At 37.6% G+C, this 24,701-nt stretch overlaps 1 protein-coding gene across 3 annotated transcripts in view; it reads right to left on the bottom strand.

The window, feature by feature from the left end:
• The window catches only part of SLC9A6 (solute carrier family 9 member A6), a 50,752-nt gene that overhangs the window by 16,894 nt on the left and 9,157 nt on the right, over window positions 1–24,701 (bottom strand). For all 3 annotated transcript variants that reach the window (XR_005725469.1, XM_040266223.1, XM_040266222.1), the window contains 10 exons: window positions 23,310–23,387; window positions 22,959–23,035; window positions 22,542–22,654; window positions 20,188–20,293; window positions 13,399–13,540; window positions 11,440–11,545; window positions 11,054–11,142; window positions 8,618–8,731; window positions 6,087–6,198; window positions 4,723–4,876 (listed from right to left, as the gene is read on the bottom strand). Coding sequence is in view for 2 of the 3 variants with exons in the window: in XM_040266223.1 (XP_040122157.1) it covers window positions 4,723–4,876; window positions 6,087–6,198; window positions 8,618–8,731; window positions 11,054–11,142; window positions 11,440–11,545; window positions 13,399–13,540; window positions 20,188–20,293; window positions 22,542–22,654; window positions 22,959–23,035; window positions 23,310–23,387 (1,091 nt within the window). In the remaining variant the exon portion in view is untranslated. The remainder of the gene's footprint in view (window positions 1–4,722; window positions 4,877–6,086; window positions 6,199–8,617; window positions 8,732–11,053; window positions 11,143–11,439; window positions 11,546–13,398; window positions 13,541–20,187; window positions 20,294–22,541; window positions 22,655–22,958; window positions 23,036–23,309; window positions 23,388–24,701) is intronic.

Raw genomic sequence — 24,701 nt, 5'->3', positions numbered from 1 at the left:
TGAGTTCCAAAGGAGCCATTCTATGACCCCTTCAGTCAGGATCATTTTTCCTCTGGGCTTTTACAGTACTTTCTAATTCTTTTATTATAATACTTAGTACAGTAGAGTATAGTTATTTACCTGTCAGTCTCCCCAGATAAGACTGCGAGCTCCTTGAGGGTAAAGGTCATGTCCCAATTCATCTCTGTATCCCCAGAGTCTAGCACAGTACCTGACACACAATAGGTGCTCAAATGTTTATCGATTAAGGCCACTACTACAGAACACAGGAAAAATAGCAGTGTGAGAAGCTGCAGCAGGAGCAGCCTAGTAACACCAAAGGGAGGAAAATGATGCACGACCTTATCTGGAAGGCAAGAGAATCAGGGCCAAATACTTGAAAAACAGATGGTCATAATCAGATTCAGAATTCCAAGAAATGCTCATTTCTTCTTTGTTAAGATGGCCAGAAGCTATTTAATACCTCCTTCACCATATTAAACTCTAACCACATTTGTGTATCTCAAGTGACATCTAGTGGTCTTGACAACACAAGTTTAATTCTCAGATGGAAGAGTGTTGGAGGCCAAGTTAACATAATAAACATTTATCAGAGCAGTTACTACCTGCCAGGCACTGTGCTAAGCATAGGGCACAGACATGATTTACACACAGCCCTGCCCTCCAGGAGTTCACAGACTGGTGGGAAAGACAGACATAACTAGAGCGCAATCCCCAAGGGCTCTGCAGTCCAGGAGAGCTGGGTTCCAATCTGACCTCAGCTCCTTTCTAGCTGTTTGAACTTAGTCAAGTCATGCGACCCTATGAACCACAGTTCTATCAACTGACAAATGGGGGTGCTGGCCCCCATGCAGAGTTGCTGCAAGGATTAAACAAGAAAATGTGTCTAAAGATTTTAAAACAGTGATATATCATTGTTGTTGTTCAGTCGCTCAGTTGTGTCCGACTCTTTCTGACCTTGTGGACTGCAGCACGCCAGACTTCCCTGTCCTTCATCATTAACACTTGCTAAATGGTAGCTCTTATAATAACATCATCATTACAAGGCTGACTGAAAACAGTGCTATAACAGAGGTACTCTACAGTAAGCAGACGGAAGAGTGGTTCTGAGAGAAAAGAAGAGGGTGAAAGGAGGCGGTGTTTGAGCTATGTCGTTTCCTGGGAATGGAAGAGCATTCCAGGCAGAGCCAACAGTGTGAGCAAAGGCTCAGAGATGGAGAAGTACAAACTATGTGTGGTACACAACAAGGAGCCAAGACTGTCACAAACTATGCAAAAGGACAGAGGAAGAGCTGGCTGGCTCTCACTCACTGAGGAGCCACTGTCCACACAACAGGACAGATGACAACCTGTTCCTGCTTTGAAATCCTACAAGACCGCCAACTGGATTTTATTTATTTTCAAACAGAAAAGTTTATTTTTAAGATATTCTTATTTTATTTATACTACATTTTCTTTTTAATGGCTACACTGGGTCTTCGTTGCTGCATGAGGGTTTTCTTTAGTTGTGGCGAGTAGGGGCTACTCTCAAGTTGCGGTATATGGGCTCCTCATGCAGTGGTTTTTCTTGTTGCGGAGCACAGGCTCTAGGGCACCCAAGCTCAGTAGTTGTGGTGGACAGGCTTAGCTGCTCCAATGCATGTGGAATCTTGTTGGACCAGGGATCGAACCCCTGTCTCCTGAATTAGCAGGCGGATTCTTTATCACTGGACCACCAGGGAAGTTCCAAGTGGATTTTAAAATCCAGACTCCTTATTGTGTCCTACTAGAACCAATAGCAGGGCTCCACCGACCACGCCAAGTTGGTGCACCTCCTGCTTTTGTGAATAAAATCTTGTGGGAGCATGGCCATGGTGACTGATTCACGTATTGTCTATGGGGCTTTCATGCTGGAGTTGAGTAGTTGAGACAGAGACCATATGGCTTTCAAAGCCTAAAATATTATTCCCTGGCCCCTGACAGGACACATTTGTCAAGCCCTGCCCCTGAAGGATCTTGCCCACCTTGTTTCCTACCTCCTTTTTGGTTACTATATTCCAGCTAGGTGGGCTTTTTTCCTTTTCATTCAACAGGCTGTTTGTTCCTGCCTTAGGACCTTTGTACTTGCTCTCCCCTCTGCCTGGACCACTATTCTTCCTGCTCACTGCTTAACTGGCATTATCCTGTCATTCAGGTATCCTAAGCTCAAATGTAACCTCAGAGACACCTTTCTTGAGCTCCATCTATAAAATACACTCTATGCCCACCTACTATCATAGCACCTTGTTTGCCATTAGAGCATTTAACATCATCTAAAATAGTCATCTTCATTTACTTACTTGCTAGCTTACTATCTGTCTTCTCCCACTACAGTACAGACTTTATGAGACCAAAGACCTTTTCTATCTTGTTACTACCACTGTACCTCTCCAGGTCAGGGTCTCTTAACCTTTGGAGTACCAACATTTTGGCTCAGATTATTCTTTGTTGTGGGGGCTGCTCTGTGTATTTGTGGGATGTTCAGCAGTATCCTTGGATTCTACCAACAAGATGCCAGTAGCAGCCCCCTCTCTTTGATTGTAACAATCAGAAATGTCTCCAGGCATTGCCAAATGCCCCTGTGTGGAATCGCTGCCAGTTGACAGCCACTAAATTTTACCTTAAAACAGCAATGGGAACATGGTTGGTGCTAAATTAGTATACATTGAATAAATGAACAAAAGGCACATTTGAAGTATTGTACTAAGAGCTTTACAGACATGAGCTCAAGAATCCTTACAACAACCCTGGAGGAAAGTACTGTCACACATGTTACCGACGGGAAAGCTGAGGCTTAGAAAGGTTAAATAACTTGCTCAAGATCACAGGATTACTAAACAAAGGGGCAAGAACTCAAAGTCAAGCCTAATCCTGGATATATGTTAAAACTGAAGGACTTTTTAGTATTCTCACAATTATACTCAACAAATTTGGTGGGAGGTAAGAGAAATTTAAATTCCAGTCTCTGCAAAGAGGCCAACCCCCCCCCCAAACAACATTAATAATAGTTAACCTAACACTGTAAGATAATGTATACAACTGAATGCCAAACAGGACAGGCAAGATGGGGCCAAAGAGCTTGCAAAGCTGGTGAGGTGGATTCAGCTTTATGTGAGTAGGTAGGTTTTTGGGGAGTTTTTTCTGGGGGGTGGGGTAAACATGGGTATTTGGTTTAGTACGTGTGAAAGGCAGTTAGGGAAGGGAACTGATTCTACTTAAACAATGAGACTCCACTTAAGAGTGTTATTTTTCCTAAATTATCTTACATTTAGCTTTGGCTTTGTTTTCCTTAGTAGAATAAGGAAGAACCTTCATTTTAAAACTCTTGACGAAAAAAAAGGAGCTTAATCCAAATGGTCCATCTTCATTTCTTGATGCAGAGGTCTAGGACAAATCAAGTGGGACTGGAGGCTGCTCTGTCCACCATTAATGGTATTTATGAGCTTGAACAACTAGAAACTTTTAAAGCCTCTATTTCCCCACTTGTAAAAAGGAGTGATTGTGATTAGATAAATATATAAAATGCACTTAGCACAATGCCCAGCACATAGAAGGTGTTCAACAAATGCCAGGTCCTCCCTAATAATCAGGGTTATTATTTTGATGTATTTTCAATTATCCACAATAACAGCACAGGAATTGTAAAATAAAAGGATTTGAACAGTAAAGAGAAAGAAACACAATCATAACAATATCCAAAGTCTGATTTAGGGCTGGTTGCTATTTAGAGTATTAAAAGAAAGACATAAAATGGAGAATGGACTCTATAAGACGTGAAAGAAATACTGTTTTCTCTAATGAACCTTAAAACATTCTGGAAGCTCAGTAGCTCTCAAGATCTATGAAGTTACAGCAAACACAGAAGTAAAACCTACAATGGCTTTAACTATAGACTGCTGTACCCATGGAAACAAATGCAGAACTCCTGAGATACAAGGGAGCTTTTTCCAATTGAATACAGTAACTAGTGTGCATTCAAGACTAAGATCTTACAACCTTGGCCTTGGACTGTCAGGTCAGAAACAGTGCTGATCATGAAGATAAGAAAGAATGATACTATCTAGTTGTTGATTTGGGCTGGGATAAATCGGACTGTCTCATATGCTGCAGATACAAGAAAATTTTTGATCCAGTTTGGAGATACAAATAATAAGCCTTAAATATATGCATATCCATTGACCAAGCAATTCGACTTCTAGGAATGTATCCTAAGGAAATAGCCAAGTGCACAATGGTATATGCATTTCCAAACATTCACACTGTTAATCATAATAGTACGAGCAAAATTCTCAGTTAGCCATAATAACAAAAACCTAAAAACAACACAAAAGTCCAATGGTAGAGATTTGGTTAATAAATTACAATATAAGCAGCCATTAAAATAATGATATTTACTAACATAAATATCTATGCTATATTTAAAAATCAGTTTATAAGAGTACCTATAGTGTTGCCTCTTTTTGTTAAAAAAATACATAGAGTAGAGTAAGAGGTCTGGAAAGACATCCCTCCAAGTGTTAACAATAGTTTTTATCCTTCCTTTGCATATTTTCCATTTTTTCTGTGCTACATGTTATATACTTATTATAATGAAGAAATGAAATATTAGGGACTTATCTAAGCTTAAAATTCTCTCATGGTTAAAAGAAAAATAACCCAAATTACATTTTAATACTAAAATGAGGTCCCCAATCAAATACATACCTTATATGCAAACATGACAGCATGGCAGTGGTGCCACCACCAAACACCCACACAGTAAAAAACACAATCAGAAGTGTGGTGCTGAACATCATCTGCCGGGCATAAGTGGCCGTATCTCGAATGGCCAAGGCAAACGCCATCGCACCACGAAGGCCTGCAAGGGAATAGGAGGAGGACAACATGAACTTCATAAATTCAAAGACATAAGGTACATTCTGAGACCTTAGAATAGCATGAACAAATACATATTTCAACATACGTAGGTATATACAAATACAAAAAGAATGAGTAGATGATACTCACAAGCATTGGTCATTTAATAATTTTTTAAACTCTATTTTAAAATGTACTTACACTAAAGTTCACTCTTTCAGGTGTACAGTTCCATAAGTTTTGACAAATGTATAGAGGTGTGTGACCACTACCACAAACGAGACACAGTGGTTTCATCACCCCTCTCCCAAATTCCTTTGTGCTACCTTCTTTTTGGTCTAACCTCTCATAATCCTACCAAACTTGGTAACTACTGATTTTCTCTGCATTGCTGGGTTTTTGTCTTTTTGAGGATGTCGTGTAAATGGAACATACAGAATGAAACCATTTGAGCCTGGCTTCTTTCACTCAGCACAATGCCTCTGAGGTCCATATATGTTCTATGTATCACTGGTTTGTTCTTTTTTAGCACTGAGGAATATTCCATGGCATGGAGGTGCAATTATTTTGCATACTCCCTCACTTATTGGAAGACAGACAATTGGGCTGTTTCCAGGTTTTGGCAATTATGAAGAGAACTGCCATAAACATGCACATACAGATTTTTGTGTGAAAATGTGTTCATCTTTACCTTCTCTACTATGCTTAACATAGTTCTGAACTGGGAATTTGGAACCAGAACATGAGAAAACTCCCATAGAAAGGAATGGGACACTTTTAAAAAGGATTTTTTTTTGGAGGCTGTGATTTCAATGTTTAAGGGAGTCTAATATATTATCTTTGGAAGGGCTGATGCTAAAGCTGAAACTCCAATATTTTGACCACCTCATGCGAAGAGCTGACTCACTGGAAAAGACTCTGATGCTGGGAGGGATTGGGGGCAGGAAGAGAAGGGGACGACAGAGGATGAGATGGCTGGATGGCATCACCAACTCGATGGACATGAGTTTGGGTGAACTCCGGGAGTTAGTGATTGTCAGGGAGGCCTGGTGCTGCAATTCACGAGGTCGCAAAGAGTCGGACATGACTGAGTGACTGAACTGAACTGAACTGAATATATTACCGCATATTATTTCCATCTAAAATCAGACTGGTATATGCACTGTAAGTTGTTTCCTAGAGGAGGCAAGAAATAGAGAATTAAAACTTACCAGCAAACATCATCATGTGTTGAAAATTTGATCCAATCTTACTTCTTCTACCCAAATTAAGTAAGAGGGACAAGGGGTAAATATTGGCAGCTCTTCCCAAGAAAATAGCAATCTAAAATTATTAATAGGTTAAGGATAATTATTTTTATTGTTAACATTATTTAGACCATGCATTCCTATCACTGGAGTTTTGTACTGTTTCTAGGATTTTGCTGTTATGGCTAACGATTGAGGGGGGAGCCACCTGGGTCCCTAAGAACAAGGACAACTCCCTAAGGATGGTTACAAGGCTGTGCAGGTCCCTGGTAACTTTGTGGAGCAGAGCCTGCTATACCAGTCCAGACTTTTACATGAGAGAGAAATACATTTCTATCTTTTTTAAACCTCAGTTAATTTGGTAATTGCCACATGAAACCAAACCTATATCCTAACAAATACAGCCAGAAAGAGAACAAGTATCTCCTGGTAAGAGTCAGTTTCCATGGTAGGATTCTGTTTTGAGGAATTTCAACTCCTAACAGACTCGAAAACCTACAGAAAATATTTAGCCTTGGTTCTGGGTAAGTACTGTGGATTCAAGCCACTTGACTGCTTAAAAATTTCTCAAAGACTAGCAGGATATGAAGTTACTGAACTCATGGGAGTCTTCCAGTTAAGGTTCTTCTCTTATGAATAAGGCTTTCTCTTTTTCTACCTGAAGTTCATTCTCAGAAGACTAAGACTTGGTAGAATGGTATTTCAGTAATACTCCAGTTTCTAACACAGATCCTACTTAGAGTTTTAACTAAGAAAATATTTCTGACAATCTCTTTTGATAGAATCTTCATTCTGAGGTGGTTTCTTAAAATACTACTACTTTTGAAAATCACTAATTCAAACATCCCACTCTCTGACCACAATTTCTCTTTCCATGTTTTACATCCATCTATTGCAGATAATTCTTCCATCTCACTGGGACCTCCAGTCCAAAGACCCCTCTGCTTTTCCATCAGTCAGTCCTCTCCCCTTTTCATTTCCTTTTCTAGCCACATCTTAATAAAACTCTTTCCAGTACTCAGCAATCCCTTTCCCCTCTGTTTTCACTGCACCAACTTGACAAAACTCCAAACTCAGATGGACTCAGCTATCTGTTTTCTCTATGCTTATAGCTAAATAGTCCTGGATAAAGTCATACAACAGGGCAGACTGACTCTACTGTTAAGATTTATTCCTCAAACTCAAATGGGTCCCTAACACCGCTCAGTGATTCTACTGTATTTCTTTGCTAAATGCACTTTTCCACTCTCTGCAACAACTATTTCAGCAAAACTCCTATCATCGATGGGAGCCAGCCTCCTAGAGGGTTCCCTAGTATTCATACCCTTGTGTAGTCTCAGCTCACACTTTACCAGGGTTTATGTGTGATCAATAGAAAACAGCAGAAGGGAGATGGTACACTGTCTCCAAGATTAGGTCATAAAAGGCCCTTTGCACTCCATCTTGGTGCTCTCTCATCTCACTCTGTCCCCCTGGGGAAACTATGTTGTAAGTTGCCCCATGGAGAGGTCCAAGTGGAGAAGAACTGAAGCCTCCAACTAATAGCCATGTCAGTGAGCCAGTCAAGTCTTGAGAGAGTACAGTCCCAGCCCAGAGCATGATTATAACCTCATGAGGGATACTGGAGCCTGCCAACTTAACCTACCAGTTAAGTTGCTTCTGGATTCCAGACTCTCAGAAACTGTGCAAAAGAACAGGTTTGTTGTTTTAAGTTGCTAAATTTTAGGGTAATTTGTTACATAATAGATAACTGATAGGCCACCTGCTCCTATCTCACTTTTAGCAGATGATCTCACCTCCTACTTTACAGATAAAAATAGAAGTAATCAGAGAAATGCCACCTTGCAAATGTACATACTTTCATCTCTGCATACTCTACCCTCTCCTGGAACAATGGCGGAACTGTGTTTCCTCCCTCTGGAGGCCCATCCCCCCATGTGCTTTGGATTCCATCTCTTCCTGCCTTCTTGTGAAGTTGGCACTATTGCTTGCTCTTTTTCATGTAATCAGCGTCTCCTTTTCACCTAGGTTTTAAAAACTCAATGAGAGAGAGAAAGAAAAGGGTGGCAGAGAGGGAAAGAGTGGGCAAGCCTCCTTCCATCTTTCATCATCTTTCAACTACTGCCCTGTGGCACAGACTGCAAACTGCTCTCCATCATCCAATCTCTCTTTCTTCCCTTCAGTAACAGAGGACAAACAGTTTTATCTTTTGGAGTTGGCAGAACGGTAGACTTTTTCTTGTCATTTCAATCTGTCAGTATTATTTGTGCAATAAACAAAAACATAAATAGAATAGACTAGATAAAAGAGTTGAAATTCTTATTTACTTTACTCAGAGGAAAATATTATATATATTATACATATTATTTACATTTAAAATATATGTATCCTTATCAATTCTTATCAATCTTATCAATCATCCCACCCCTAAGAAAACACGTGCAAATCTCAATTTAAAAAGAAGTTTCCAAAACAGAATACATAATAAAGGATACAAATGCTCCTACTACAAATGTTGGGTTAAAGACATGGTTCTGGAAGGTGAACAGTGTCAGTCCCATGTAGGAGAAGATGAAATTCTCTGCCAAGAAATTGAGAAGCTCAAACAACTGAAACGAAATTTCAAAAGGTTAGTCCAGTAAAAATCTACATAATTTGAAAACATGAGTATTACTAAGATACTGAAACAGATACTTCAAATATGTAATGTTCATGTATATCCTCCAAAACATGTGATTCAGAGGGAAGCAAATGTAGAGATGACATTTCTGGTCCCACAGAAAAAGCCATAAATGTTTCCCCTTCACTTGCCCAATCAACTTCCCTTCTTCAATTCCCATATTCAGTCATTCTTACCCTCATCCTCCAAACCCTGCCAATTTTTCTTTTGGAATGTTCTTGGCTGTCTCGGCCACTGCATTAGTCTAACTTTCATCAATTCCCATCCATAATGCTGGGGGAGGACCCTAAGTGGTATCCCTGCCACCCTCATCTTCTACACCCCCACTCAATTAATCCCTAAATACGGCAGGTCCCAGACACTTCCCTTTTTACAGACTGTAAGAGCCAGGTCAAATCATTTTATCCTGGCACAGAGTGCTTCATGACAACTCTCACACCAGCTTGCCATGTGATTTCCCTTTTTACATGGGTCTCAGCCCTCACGAAGAGAGTGAGGGCTTACACGTTATAGTCCTGTGCTCTGTTCCCTGCCCTGCTACCTGCCCACCTCCACCTGTTTACATCACTGTGATGAAAAGGCCACAACTAGAAGCATGAAAATTATAAAAGGAAAAATCTCATTTGTAAAGGCAAAGAGTAAAGGTAATAAATCAACCATATATAAAGCTAGTGGGAAGGTTAAAAGACAAAGGTAGTAAAATAATCTATATCTGCAATAAGAGATAAACAAAACAAAATGATGTAAAATATGATGTCAAAAACAGTAAACATGGCAAGGGGGAGAAATGCATATGAACTTAAGCGATCAGCAAATATATGCACCCCAATGTTCACAGCAGCATTATTAACAATAGTCAAGATATAGAAGCAACCTGACTGCCTATTAATAAATGAATGGATAAGATGTGGTGTACACACACACACACACACACACACACACACACACACTGAAATATTACTCAACCATGAAAAGGAATTAAAATTTACCATTTGCAGCAATATGGATGGACGTAGTGGGTACTATGCTAAGTGAATAAATCAGAGAAAGACAAATACTATGTGACCTCACTTATATGTGAATTCTAAAAACAAAGAAAAAAAAACAGAAACAGAGTTATAGATACAGAGAACAAACAGATGGTGGCCAGAGGGGATAGAGTTGGGGGAAGGAAAGAAATGGGTGATGGAGATTAAGAGGTACAAATTTTAAGTTGCCAAATAAATGAGTCATGGGATGAAAGGGGAATATAGTCCACAGTTTGGGGAATATAGTCAATAGTAAGGTATTATCTTTTATCATGGTGATTATTTTGAAAGGTATATAAAAACCAAATTACTATGCTGTATAACAGGAACTAACATAGTGTTATAGGCCTCCCCAGTGGCTCAGCAGTAAAGAATCACAGCAATGCAGGAGCCACAGGAGAAGTGGGTTCAATCTGTGGGTCAAGAAGATCCCCTAGAGGAGGGCATGGCAATACACTCCAGTATTCTTGCCTAGAGAATCCCATGGACAAAGGAGCCTGATGGGTTACACTCTACAGGGTCACAAAGAGTCAGACATGATTGAAGTGACACAGACACATACAACACAGTGTCATAGGTCAATTATACTTCAAAAATAGACTAACTCATAGAAAAAAGACATCAGATGTGTGGTTACCAAACACAAGTTGTAGGGAGAGGGGAATTGGATAGAGGAAGTAAAAAGGTACAAACTTTCAGTTATGAGATAAACAAGTACTAGGGATGTAATGCATAATACGATAAATATAATTAACACTGTGATATGTTATATATGAAAGTTGTTAAGAGTAAATCCTAACAGTTCTCATCACAAGAAAAAATTTTTCCTATTTCTTTAAATTTGTATCTATACAACATGATGTGGTCACTATTTCATGAGGTATATAGATCAAACCATTACTCTGTACACTTTAAACTTAAGACAGTGCTGTATGCCAATCATAGCTCAACAAAACTAGAAGAAAAAAAAGCTATTAGAGGAAAACAAGCTAACCGACCACTGGAATCACAATAGTAACAGCCCCTGGCTACTCTGCTGATCTATCTCTACTCTAAAAGCTGTCACCCTTCAATCTGCCAGTCTCATCTATTTCTGGAGCCAACAGAAGAGGAACTGAAATGAGCAGACATCACTTTGAACAGAACAAAGATTATCTTTCAGTAAAAAAAAATTGTTTTGCTGCAAAAAAAAGTTTATTGACAAACTATAAAGTTTCTCTTACCTGTTTAGTTCTATGCTGAGACTCTGTGGACAAGTTATTATACGTATAATGGGCCTGTGTGATGCCACAAAACAACACTGCAACCACACCTATAAAGACAATGAGTTCCAAGTTCACATCAAAGGCATGTTCCCAACTTTTATACTAAGGATCTTATTCATAGAAGTAAATTAGATGTTTAGTGTTAAAACTTTTCAGTTGTGACTTGCTTTGTTGAGAGGAACCACTTCCACTGAAAATCTTTTACATTCTAAAATGATAGCATAAATGCCAACCCTAACAAGAGTGCTCAAACACTAGAGGAGTCGGTCCACACATAGAGAAAAAAATCACTGGCTAAGTCACTCCCTATAAGGGTTTTCAATTAAAAGGAGAAAGTAACCTACCTGTGAAACCCCATGCTTCAGCTAAGAGGAAGGTACTCCAGGACATCAAGAAGAACAGGCCTGTCTCCAACAGCTGGAACTCTCGTAATTTGGTGAACTTAGTCACGTAAGACTGTCAAGGTTGATAACAAGATCTCATAATACAGAAGTGTTACTAGAAAAAATAATAGTTGAAGCAAGGCAAGCCTGAAAGCAGAAGGATTCTCCAGTCTCTAACACAAAAGTCACAGAATGAGGAGGCACCAAAGTGAAGAAACTGTGAACGCAAGCATTGTACTAAGGGGTGAGCGGTCCTCCCTTCCACGAGGGAGCTCACAGCTTGGTCCACCCAGCTGTTTTATGGGTATCACATGCTTTGTTAGAAACCATGCAGTAAGGAACGGTGTGTGTGCGTGCTCAGTAACTCAGTCGTTCTGACTCTTCTGAGACCTATGGACTATAGCCCACCAGGCTCTTCTGTCAATGGAATTTTCCAGGCAAGAATACTGGAGTGGGTTGCCTTCCTAATCCAGGAACAGACATGACAGTAAAGGACAGGAGTGACAGATCAGATACACAACATGCCAACTCTATTCATTTGAGACCCAAAGCAAGACAGCTTCCATAATAATAGCAATTTATACCTAGTAAAAATATCATTTTCATGAGATTTGATGTTTAATCCTCTCTGTGATGTACAGTATCCCATGAGGAAACTGAGGCATGTCACTCACTCATACTAGTCTAACGAGTATTTGATAGTTGCCAGTGGAAGGGCCTGTATCAAGCTGTGGCAAATCTCAGCCTGGAGTCTACATTCCCTTCAACAAACGTGTACTACAACACAATGATAAAGTTCTTCAAGGAACTTAGGCTAGGAAAGAGATACTAGCTGGCCTGGTCCTTCTTCAGAATTGTTTTCACTGTCCCTGTAGGGCTCAGTATGCCTGGGAAAAAGCCCTAAGACAAGCTTCTTCCAGAACAAAACTGAAGTACAGAAAATGAATATATTCTTGGAAAAGTATTTGTTTTCTATGAAAGTACCTTGAAAGTTCTGGAGCTGGAAGCTCTTTAGAGATCAAATCCTACTCATCTTTCCCGCTCTCCTCACCCTCCACCTTCCTACACTGAGGTCCCATGAAGTGCAGTACCAGCAATTCTTCTATATTAGGAGTTCCAAAAGGCAGAGGCCACAAGAGGTCTTGTTTATCTGTGATACACAGGGCATAGCATGTGGTATATAGCAAGTAATCAAGAAATTTTTTTGAAGAATGAAAAGCTTGATATAAAACAGAAAATTGAAGTTCCAGAAGTTTAGGTATACTTGCACTTAAAGAATCCAATAACAGAAAATTTAGATTCATTTATTAAACTGTCATTTTCTATTATATTTTAACTTATGGACATGAAACTGCAACGACTAAGAAAAAAAGAAAATTTTTTGAATGAATACAAGAATGACTGGCTCAATGTTTCTAAAAGCAAACTAGTGGTAATGTGTAGGATTTGAGAGTATAAGGTTAAAATCAGTGAGAGCTAAGATGAACTCCCATCTATCCTAACCCGGGAACTTTATTTTATTCAATTGGTATCAAGATCATACATTCCTACTCGTCCTATTAAATGAAGAGCAAAAGGATGCCAGGCTGAACAGCCACATAGAACACCCAAGAGGCTCTTTGGAAAATATCTACCTTTATATCAATTCAGTCTACAACCTTAAAATTCACCCCCAAAGGGTCACTATGCCTGAATAGAATTCCATAGTGAGTGTTTAAGGGCATGAAGCCCTACACAAAGCAATGAAATTCTTTTATTTATTTACTGGTAAAGATGATTGCCTAATTCAAACCAAGAACTTGGTTATAAGGTTAACAATTATAACATGATGTCAATTGCAGAAGTAGGGGAGACCATGGAACACATTATTACATTACTCTGTAAAGTTAACAAGAAAAGATAAATATAATAAAAGGATATTAAAGCTGTCACCACTCCAGTAGCAGCACCCATTGCAAAAGAGCCACTGAAGATTCCAAGGAAAATCCCAATAGACTTGAACATGGCTGTGACATCAAAGGTGTGGCTGTTGTCTCCAGCTGGCTGGTATGCTACAATTGATCTATAAAAGAGAAAGAAATGGCTCTTTCTTTGAGAAGCAACTTTTACTTTTAAAACATTATCTAAAAATTTTAAAAATTACCTAGTGTCAAGGTTGATGATAAAATAAGAGGGGGTAAAAACCCAAAACTTTGGATTTGAATTGCCAAAATAAGGACCAAAGGTTACCAAAACATGCTGAAGTGGATCAGCTAACAAGAAAACTCAGCTTTTGTTAAGTGACAATTTCAGAAGGTAGAGCATTTTATTCAGTAAGATCCTCTTTATGAAGGTTGAAATAAGCCTTTTCCTCCAGTTTCAAGATACCAGGCAGCACTATTCTTTTGTGACTGTTTACCTACTGGTACTGAGTGCCTGAAAGCCCTAATGTACTAATAATGTGAACAAACTAATGAAAAATTCCCCACATTTCCAACAGAGTATGCACAAAAATATAAAGAACACAGTTCAATACTCAATCCAGTCACATTTTGTTTTTCCTATGGGAAAAATAAAAAGGATGACTAAAGAACCCTTTCAACTTTTAGAATACCAGATGGCCCAGAACCTCCTATCTATTCACTCACTGAAATGGACTTTTATAGATAGAAGGGCTTGAAAGGCCTTCCAAGGAGTTAAGAGTCCACTCAACAGCACTTTTAGCATACCCAGCTGAATCCTTCACCTAAACTTCTGAAAGAAAGTCACTCTGTAAGAGACCAAGACAGGTAATTAGAAGGGACACTCTCCATCTTGAACTCACAGTCCAAACCTGGTCTAGAAATACTTCTTTTGAAACAGTCACCCCAGAAACTAAACACAGCTGAGAAAATCACTCTTGCTAGTGGGTCTCTGGCAAAAGCACCTACCATTACTAAGTCAGTTTTCACCACAGTTAATTGAGTACCAGTGTTTGTATAATAAATCCAGACTCAAAGACATCACACAAGTCATGTCAAAGAAAAGCAGAAAAAACACATTCCTAAGAATATAATGAATTCTCCCTGTGGTTATTGCAATGCTTTTTCTGATTCAAGGCTAAAAAATGACATTGCTATACATGTACACTAAGTTCTCTTCACACCTCCTTAGTTGAGTTAAAAAAAAAAAAAAAAACAAAATGTAAGACCAGGCTAACATTTCCTAATTTTACCTATCTTATTGAAGTATAACTCCAATATGAATTTCTGGTAATGGCATATAGAAATTTCTGAGACTCAATCTGAATTGAAAACTTTAAAATCTGCATTTAAATCTTCAAAGTGACCAGATCATTTTGTGAATGGTAGATCTGCTACTGTTTTAGTGAATATGAAATGGCTTTTCATGTCATACTATCTTATCTACACATAAAGGACCCTACCACTGTAAATGAGAGTTGACTATATTATAGCATGAAAATATAGCAGCTGGCTGGAGAAAGGAAATACTGCTACAACAATGTTCTTTCTCTCTGGCCATAGTTTTCAAAATGCTGACAGGAACAAAGTATCAATGCAACGCCTTCTGAGATTGCTTTCCCTAGAGTAGTTCATGGAAATTCAAGATTCACATTAATCATTATTTTATTCTTTAATCACTAAAATGTACAGGAAAAGCATAGTGGGCTGAGAACAGATGAGAGGTTTGTCTTCTTCCTTTTCAAATGCTGGCCTCTGGAGTGAAATCTTAACTCATCTTTTCTACATCAGTCAACATTTTAACTTGAGGCAGCAGCATTTTTATGAACACTTAAAAAAAAATCTTGAGTAATACAATGTACAACTTAGGGGGGAAAATCACCCTGCCATTCCACTACCCTGACAGATCTATCTCTTATTTCCCTTCTGTATTTCTTCCCCCTCTTTTTGTTTTTGTTCAGTCATTCAGTTGTGTCGAACTCTTTGCAACCCCATGGACTGTAGCACACCAGGCTTCCCTGTCCTTCACTATCTCCCAGAGTTTGCTCAAACTCATGTCCATTGAGTCAATGATGCCATCCAACCATCTAATCCTCTGTCACCCCCTTCTCCTTATGTCCTCAATCTTTTTGTTACATGCATGCTAGTTCATGTTTAGTTGTAATCATAATGAACATACAGTTCTGAATTCTGCTTCTTCAACTGACAATGACATACGAATGACTACAGTCTCTCTAGTCGTGGTTTTTTAAGACATCAAAATGGTCCAAACGGATATAACATAATTTATTTAACCATTTCCTCACTATTGGACATTTTAAAGTTGCTTCTAATATTTTTGCTACTATAAATAACAGTGTGAAAGAACATATTTGTGCTTTTTACAAATTTTGGACTGTTTTCCCATTCTACATTCTTAGAAACAAGGTATTAACTAAACTTACAGCTGCTTTTACATGTTGAGCAATAGCTTTCAACTAAATCTGTATTATATTTTAAGAGGGAAATATGACTATATCTCTCAATTTTTTAGTAATGATATCCAATGGCCTAGAAATTCTACTTTCAAAAAATATCCTACAGAAATACTCTCAAGGATTCACAAAGATTTATATATATAAATATATTCACTGCAGTGTTATTCACAATAATACAATATTAGAAAACACTAAATATTAATCAACAGGGGAACTGCAGAGGTACATTGGTAGTGTATCCATACAATGGGATAAAGGAGGTATTAATGTAGTACAATGTCCAAGTGAAAGAAGGAAGTTACAGAAAAGTATGTATAGTGCTATGCCTTTTTGTTTAAAAATTAATATTATTTATACATATGCTAATATCCTAATGGAAAAAATCTGGATGAAAACATTAATAAGTGGTTATTTCTGAGAATTGAAATTTCAGGAATTTTCTACTAAGTCAAATACTTTAAATTTTTGTTAAAAACATATATTAATTTATTATCATAAATGACAAAAGATAAAATACAAAAGAGCAAGTAATACCAATTTCAACGTCAACAACAATGTACAAGTGATATAGTTTTAAAACGACATCAGTGAATGAATAAGAAAGCTGTGGTACATATACACATGGAGTATTACTCAGCCATTAAAAAGAATACATTTGAATCAGTTCTGATGAGATGGATGAAACTGGAGCCAATTATACAGAGTGAAGTAAGCCAGAAAGTAAAACACCAATACAGTATACTAACACATATATATGGAATTTAGAAAGATGGCAATGATGACCCTGTATGCAGGACAGCAAAAAAGACACAGATGTGTATAGCGGACTTTTGGACTCAGAGGGAGAGGGAGAAGGTGAGATGATTTGGGAGAATGGCATTGAAACATGTATAATATCATGTAAGAATCGAATTGCCAGTCTATATCCGATGCAGGATACGGCACACTTGGGGTTGGTACATGGGGATGACCCAGAGAGATGTTGTGGGGAGGGGGGTGGGAGGGGGGTTCATGTTTGGGAACGCATGTCCACCCGTGGTGGATTCATGTCAATGTATGGCAAAACCAATACAGAATTGTAAAGTAAAAGAAAAAAGAAAAAAAAAAATAAAACGACATCAGGGTTTCTCAATCCTGGCATTACTGACATTCAGGGCCAGGTAATTATTTGTTGGGTAGTGGGTGCTGTCCTGTGTATTGAAGGATTTTTTAACAGTACTCTTGGCTTCTACTCACTAGATGCCAACAGCAACGTCCTCCTGTTCTTGATAATCAAAATGTCCCTAGACGTTGCCAAATATCCCCTGGTTGGGGGGTGGTAATGGTGCAAAACTGTCCCCAGTTAAGAATGACTATAGTAGACCATTACCAGCAGTAACTATTTTTCATTAACAATTTTGTTCTTGGTAACTGAATAAGTAAAAATGGCCACTAATTTAACATGCATATCTCTGGTAACTAGTAAAGCTAAACAGTTTGTCTGATGTTTGTTTACTCATACTTAGCTTTTATAAAATGTAAATGACCCCAAAACATATTTTAAATTAGTCTCTAGGGTAATCATGGTATACCCATTCAGAGGAATACTATTCAAAGTAGACTATCTCTAGGTATACGTAACACTATATCAGTACATACAGCTCTACCTCATACAGCAATGAGGGAATCAGTTTCACTCCACCCTCACCAGATTAAAGTATTGACATTAACAACAAAAAAAAGTTACTGTCAATCTAACAGGTCAAAAAACAAATAAAAACAACTTCCAACATAAATTTCAAGAATGGATATCTTAACCTGCTAACTGCCAAAGAGAAGTCCTTCAGGAAGGGGTCCCCCTCTTTCCACAAGGCTGTTTCTACAGAATATACACATTAGAAAATCACCAAACAGAAGTCAACACAAAGTAGACTATTTACATCTAGTGAAAGTCACTCAGTCATGTCCGACTCTTTGAGACCCCATGGACTATACAATCCATGAAATTCTCCAGGCCAGAATACTCGAGTGGGTAGCCGTTCCCTTCTCCAGGGGATCTTCCCGACCCAGGAATCGAACCAGGGTCTCCTGCATTGCAGGCGGATTCTTTACCAGCTGAGCTATCTAACCTACTTTTAAAGACAAACGAAAGATGATGAAAAACGTAATGCCAAGCACTTCAGTTAGTAACCTCCTATGAAAGTGAAAGTGTTAGTCACTCACTTATGCTCAACTCTTTGAGACCCCATGGACTGCAGCCCACCAGGCTCCTCTGTCCATGGGATTTTCCAGGCAAGGATACTAGAGTGGTTTGCCATTTCCTTCTCTAGGGGATCTTCCCTACCCAAGGATCAAACCTAGGTCTCCTGCACTGCAGGCAGATGCTTTACCATCTGAGCCACCACAGTCACAAAAAATTCTGGCAATAAATATGGTAGATGGGATAGAATTTATATGCACTACATTCACAAAAGAAGATCTGATCTTTTGCATATCTTCATGCACAACATTTAAGGAATTAGTGTTACATCTCAGAAAGGATAATTTTCCACTTTGCAGTTAGACAATGGGGTAAATCAAATTGTGTAAACCAGAGTCAGTGACTGACTGCTCTTTTATGGTTAATGAAGTGGAAATTGAGGAGAGAAATAAAAGTAAGGAGGAAAGGTGAGGGATTTTACTTCTCTCTTGTAGAAAGTTCTGGTGTAGAGTAAAGGCAGTTGTCTATAGGGTTAGATATTTGCTTAGTAGGAGTGAGTTGGCAGGCCACAGCTCCTCAGAGGTTCACATCCACTCTTTCACCTGCAAATATCTTCTAGCAGCATATATCGTGATTTCTACACTTAGATTAAAATATTGCTCATTTTCATTGTTTTCAAAGCGTCTGACTCTTTGTGACCCCATGGAGTCCATGGGGATTCTCCAGGCCAAAATACTGGAGTGGGTAGCCATTCCCTTCTCCAGGGAATCTTCCCAACCCATGGATCGAACCCAGCTCTCCCACATTGCAGGCAGATTCTTTACCAAAATTCTGTAAAACAATTATCCTTCAACTAAAAAATAAATTTAAAAAGTATACTACTTAGCACTTCTAAAAATTAAGTTTCTGAAATGATTATGTTAAATAAGAGAAATATGAATTAAAGTATGAAGTATTTCTTAATCATCAAATTGGCAAAAATAGCAAAGTCTGCCAAATACTCTATTGGTGAAGTTATGAGGAAACAGGCACTCTCATAATTTGGTGGCTAAAATGCAAAACAACTAATTGACAGGCAATTTAGCAATTTAACAAAATTACAAATGTATTTACCCTTTAACCCACTAATCTCACTTCTGAGAATTTACCCTACCAATAACCAACATACTAATGTACATATAAAACAGGCAAGTTCAAAGTTAATCACAGCAACATTATTTGAGATAGCAAACAATTGTAAACCCTTTATGTTTCCAGCAATAGAAGACTGATTAAGTAAACTATAGTACAGTTCATAATATTGTACACAGAATACTATGTGCCTGTAAATGAAGAATGAGAAACTCCTTGCTTTGATACAGAAAGATGTCCAGAATGTAGTTATGTGAGAGGAAGTCAGGTATAGAACATATACAGCATGCTACTTTTAAAATATGAAATGAGGCAAATTAAGAATATTGATTCATATACATGCTTGCATTTGAAGAAACACTAGGATACACAAGAAACTAATAAAAATGGTTACCTATAAGGGACTGAGGGGATAGGTGGATGAGGACAGGAGTGAGAATGTGACTTTTCAATGTATACCTTTCTATATAGTTTTGATTTTTGAACCATGTGACTATATAGCTATGCCAAAAAATTCAATTTGAAGAAAAAATGTCCATGTTAAAACAGAATGCAAAATTATACATACACTACAATCACAACTATGTAAAAATATTACACATAGAAGAAAAGACATTTTTAAAATGTCCTAGAATGCTTACAGTAATTGTCTTTTGGTGTCAGGGATACATGTCACTTTTCCTTCCTTTTCTTCTGTGCATTTTTTTAAAAAAAATTATTGGAGTATAGCTGCTTCACAATGTTGTCTTATTTTCTGCTGTACAGCAAACTGAATCAACCATGCATATACATATATTCCCCTTTTTTTGGTTTCTATGAATTTTCCATGTTATCTATAAGTACATATTTATTCACGGGGGAAAAATGCTTCAGTTTTTCAAATGTTTCTATTCATAATGTACTCTACTCAATAAGTGACTTCTGGTTCTTAGAATCCTTATGTTCAACATACAGAATAAAATAAGAAGAAAAAAACACTTACGAAGATAGCACTATGGCAACAGCATCATTGAGGACACTTTCACCAAAAAGAAGTGCATAGAGTTCAACATCAACTTGAAGCTCATGGAATATGGCAAGAACAGTCACTAGCAAGTAGAAAGAGTCACAGGAATATTAAGACATTACAAATATAACATATTTCCCTCCATAGATGATCATACTAGTTACTTGGAAATTCCTTTCTTCATCTCAGAATTCAATCCTAACAAACATTCATACTATATTAAAGATTCAGTAATTTTATGTCAATATTTTTCTTTTCCCTAACTGTGTACCTGTAATATCTCCTTCCTTTCTCTAACAGTCAAAAACAACCTTGGAGGACTGAGTTGGCCTACATTCTTTATGCAAATGCTAATAATCTTGCCTTGTACATTTCTTTCCCATAAAAAATATATTCAGAATTTCTTACAGACCAGGTGATCATTAATCTTTGATAATGAAGACTATTACAAAAAGCATTCCTGCTGCAAACTTCATTTTTTCCTTGGAGCCTTATAACTCACTTCTATTTGACTTGCAAATTTCAAGCATACCAGCTTAGCAGAGACAGTGGGAAATGAAAACATGAGTTTGGTTTCCGGTTGGCATAAAATTTATGACCAGAATTACAGCTGCTATATTTAACTTAATAAGAAGACAACTATCAGGCTATTTAAGCTAGAGAGGAAAAAAAAAACTCTTCTCTTAGAAAACCATTACATGAGAATTCTTAGAAAATCAGAGGAGACTGAAGTTGCATTGTAACTTTAATTGCTGAGTCACGTACAGCTCACTTGCTAAATAAACTCAAGCAGACATGAAAGATTATTACAACCAGAGTTGGGAGAACCTCTTCAAATGCCAACCAAAAAACAGGAAGCTTGTACTTTAAAAGATAAAGTGTCCACTGCAAAGCATTTCATCCGGAATATCCTGATATCAAAGCTAACCAAGAGAAGGCAAAAAGGAGGGCTGGAACAATGCTGTAAAATTTTAAAAAGAACCTATGGCTCCCCCTTCTATTAAGTGAACAACTGCAAAATAATAGAATTATTATAGAGGTAAATACCTACATAACTCAGAAGAAATATAACCATTCAGCTTTATATAAGCAAAACAGTTCTGCTTGAGCCATCCAGGCAATACTCCCACTAAAATAAAACCAGCAGTTTTAAGTAATGTAGCCAGTCCAACTGACTGAGATATCTCCTAGACTTTGAAAAGTTGAGGACTTTGCTTCCAGTAAGAGAATATGGAGAACAGAGACCACTAGCTTCCTGCAAAAACCATCCCGTCTTCATACTGATAATGGGAATAGCTACAAACAATAAGGGGGCAGTCTTGACTGTCTTTAAGGAGGTGATTTGCTTCTCAGTTTTAAAAATGCCAGACTATAAAAATGCCTCTCTAAAATGTCCTGAGCTTTTAAAATCATTTCTTACAGAGTATAGAGCATATTTTCCTACTTTCTATAATGCCCTGTGTTATCAGAGTTAACACATGAATTCAGAGATAAACTTTGATTATGCTGGATAATTATTAAAGAAGATTATTAACTTATAAGGTCAAAGGGCAAAACAAAACAAACCTCTACCAAGAAAACAAATCTAGTAAAAGAAAACTTGCATCCTTAGTTCAAAATATGCAGTCTCTACTCTTATCCCTACATCTTCAGCCTAAACATGCTCTAAATTCCTAATTTGAATGTAGCTGTGAAGATCACCAATATTATATCAGGAAAACTACAGTCTAACTCATCTAACTCAATACAACAAAATTCACTGTCAAGTCATGATAATATCAAAACCATAATCAGAAAGCCAATTTTATAAAAATAATTCTTTAATATATATTACAACTCACCAATGGCCCCAAATCACATTTGTTCTAGTATAATGGCCTTCTAACAGTCATTTTAGAACAATTTTTCTTACTCTTAAATGCAGATTAGCTAAATGTCAACAGATTTTTAGGGATCTGTTTTCTAGAAGCTTGAAAGGAAATGTATCATCATTGCCCATTCTTAACTAATACAGTTTGTCTTCTATACCCTGTCACCTGGGATAGAGACCAACCTAAAATTCTTGAAGGAAATGTTTTATGGTCCTTGTCTAAAAAACATCAAATTGTGGACCAGTATTAGGACATATAATAAAGAGGAAAAAAAATGTGTGCTTAAGCCAAAAGGATCCATGAATTTTGTTTTTCCCTTCCACAATTGGAAAGTATAGCAAGATGGGGAATACCTAATCCTGAATTCTACACCTCAAAGCAAGAAATACATGCATGTGTGTTGTTGGAAAAACACTGTACACCTTAAGTACTCAAGCTCCACATTCATGTAAAACATACCTGGATCAGTTGCCGATACGATGGCACCAAACAGCAGGCAATCTGTAAAGTAGAAATCTCCAGCAAGTTGTCCAGTTACTTTCATCAGTGTAACACAGCCATACATTATTGATCTGTTCAATAAACATATGTCTACTTTAGAAAAAACATCAACTGCGAAAGAAGTTAGAATACAATAAGAATAAGACAGGTCTACTATTAGTACTTTGTGACTAATCCCAAATTTACTGCATGTCATTTAAATATCATAATACCTTAGCCTTAAGGAAAATTCAAAGAACTTATTACCTATATGAATACATTTTACTGCAAAAGTCCTTAGACACATTCAAGAATACAATACTGCAGAAGTCAAATATGCATTATTTTAAAATTATAATTTGAAGGCTAAAAGTGTTTTAAGCTTCAAGTACTCACCCAATTACAAAACAAGAAATTGCAGTTCCAAGAAAAGCGTATGCTAGGATTGACCCAAGGTTTCGAAAGAAATGTCTCTGATAGGAAAAAAGTTTTACTGTGTTAGAATATTCACCAATTATTTTTAAAAGAAAAGGTTTTCTAATCTAGTGTACTATGCTAATATTAAATGCATTATCCATTAAAAGAAATAACTAAGAGAGACTTTTTGTACAGGCATTAAACTCAGCATCTCAAAAGGATCAGGAGAGGGAGAAGTGAGGGGTGAGCTGCCTATTTCTGAGCGGCAGCGATGGTAAAGCCCATGGAGTGTAAGGATGTTCAAAGCATATGAAATACAAAAGCACTTACTCTTTTCAGGCTATATCCCGCATAAAATATGATAGGAGGAAGTAATATGTTGAAAAATACTTCTGGATCAAAAGTAACCTGTTAAAATAAAGAGCTCGTTTAGATGAATTCCCTCAGAAGATTTCTTATTACATTATGAAATGAGCAAAAAGAAAAAAAGATTAAATGTTAAACTGGTGAAAGGCAAGAACAGTACCACTGTGGTAACTGAAAAATATTTCATACAGGATAGCTGGTGTTCCACTTCTCAACCAAATGACAAGGAGATAGCATTGGAACAATCAGTTACATCCTATCTATGCAAAGTAGGTTAAAATGATAGTAAAAATCTTCAAAATAAGAGAAAGTATGAACATGTCTTTGCTTTAAATAAAAGAGGCCCCAAACTGGTAACATAAAATTTGGGAGTACAGAATTATTGTTGGCAAGAGGAAACAGACTTCTTGCATAGGTAACATCTCTAAAGGTATATAACATAATATAAAAAGTTTCTGTACAAATCAGATTTCAAGTCCTGACAGCCCATTCCTTTTAATATCTATTCCCTATAATAATACAGATGTCCCCTTATGTTCATAAGGCTGCAGTAGGATTTGACATGAACAGAGAGCAGCTACACACATAGCCATGCTAAAAGTTCATTTCCTAGAGCTTTTAAGGAACTAGAATTTTCCACAGGTGGGAAAAAACTCTAGCTGCAAAGTAAAATTTAAGTTTGTGTGAAATTTTGATAAGCATTAAAGATGGTCAAAACACAACCAAGTAGCTGTAAAAGCCAAGTCCTGCCAACGTAGAAAGCAGACATGGAGGCAAATGGTCAAGGATGGATGAAAACAGAGACATGAGGCCCTGAGACACGTCAGGATGGTAACTATGAATGGGTCAGGAGAAACCAGCTCCAGGAATGTCTGGGAGCCAGTAAGACTGAAACCCAACCTACATCAAGTTTCATGCACACCATGGTATAGTATCTGATACTCAGGTTGAGGCCCTTATGAATGAAAGAAAGATTAAATTGTGTTCAGTATACAACACAAGGGCATCCCTCATGGCTCAGTGGGTAAAGAATCCGCCTGCAACGCAGGAGACACAACAGATGCAGGTTCAATCCCTAAGTCGGAAAGATCCCTGGAGCAGGAAATGGCAACCCACTCCAGTATTCTTGCCTGAAAAATCCCATGGACAGAGGAGCCTGGCAGGTTACAGTCCTACTGGTTGCCAAGAGTCAGATGGGACTGAGTGACTAAGCACTCTACAACACAATCAAGGCAAGAAAGAATTCAAAAACATATTCATGGAATATTTTAGGTATTATCATATAAATGCTATGTGATTAAGTACTATAAAACTCCAAGGGCCATAGCAAATTGAAAGAAACATTTATAAATTCTG

This window comes from Oryx dammah, unplaced genomic scaffold (genome assembly GCF_014754425.2).
Source record: "Oryx dammah isolate SB20612 unplaced genomic scaffold, SCBI_Odam_1.1 HiC_scaffold_23, whole genome shotgun sequence".
In the NCBI taxonomy this organism is placed as follows: Eukaryota; Metazoa; Chordata; class Mammalia; order Artiodactyla; family Bovidae; genus Oryx; species Oryx dammah.
Note: the sequence above shows the minus strand (reverse complement) of the source record. Positions and strands in the feature narration are given on the sequence as shown.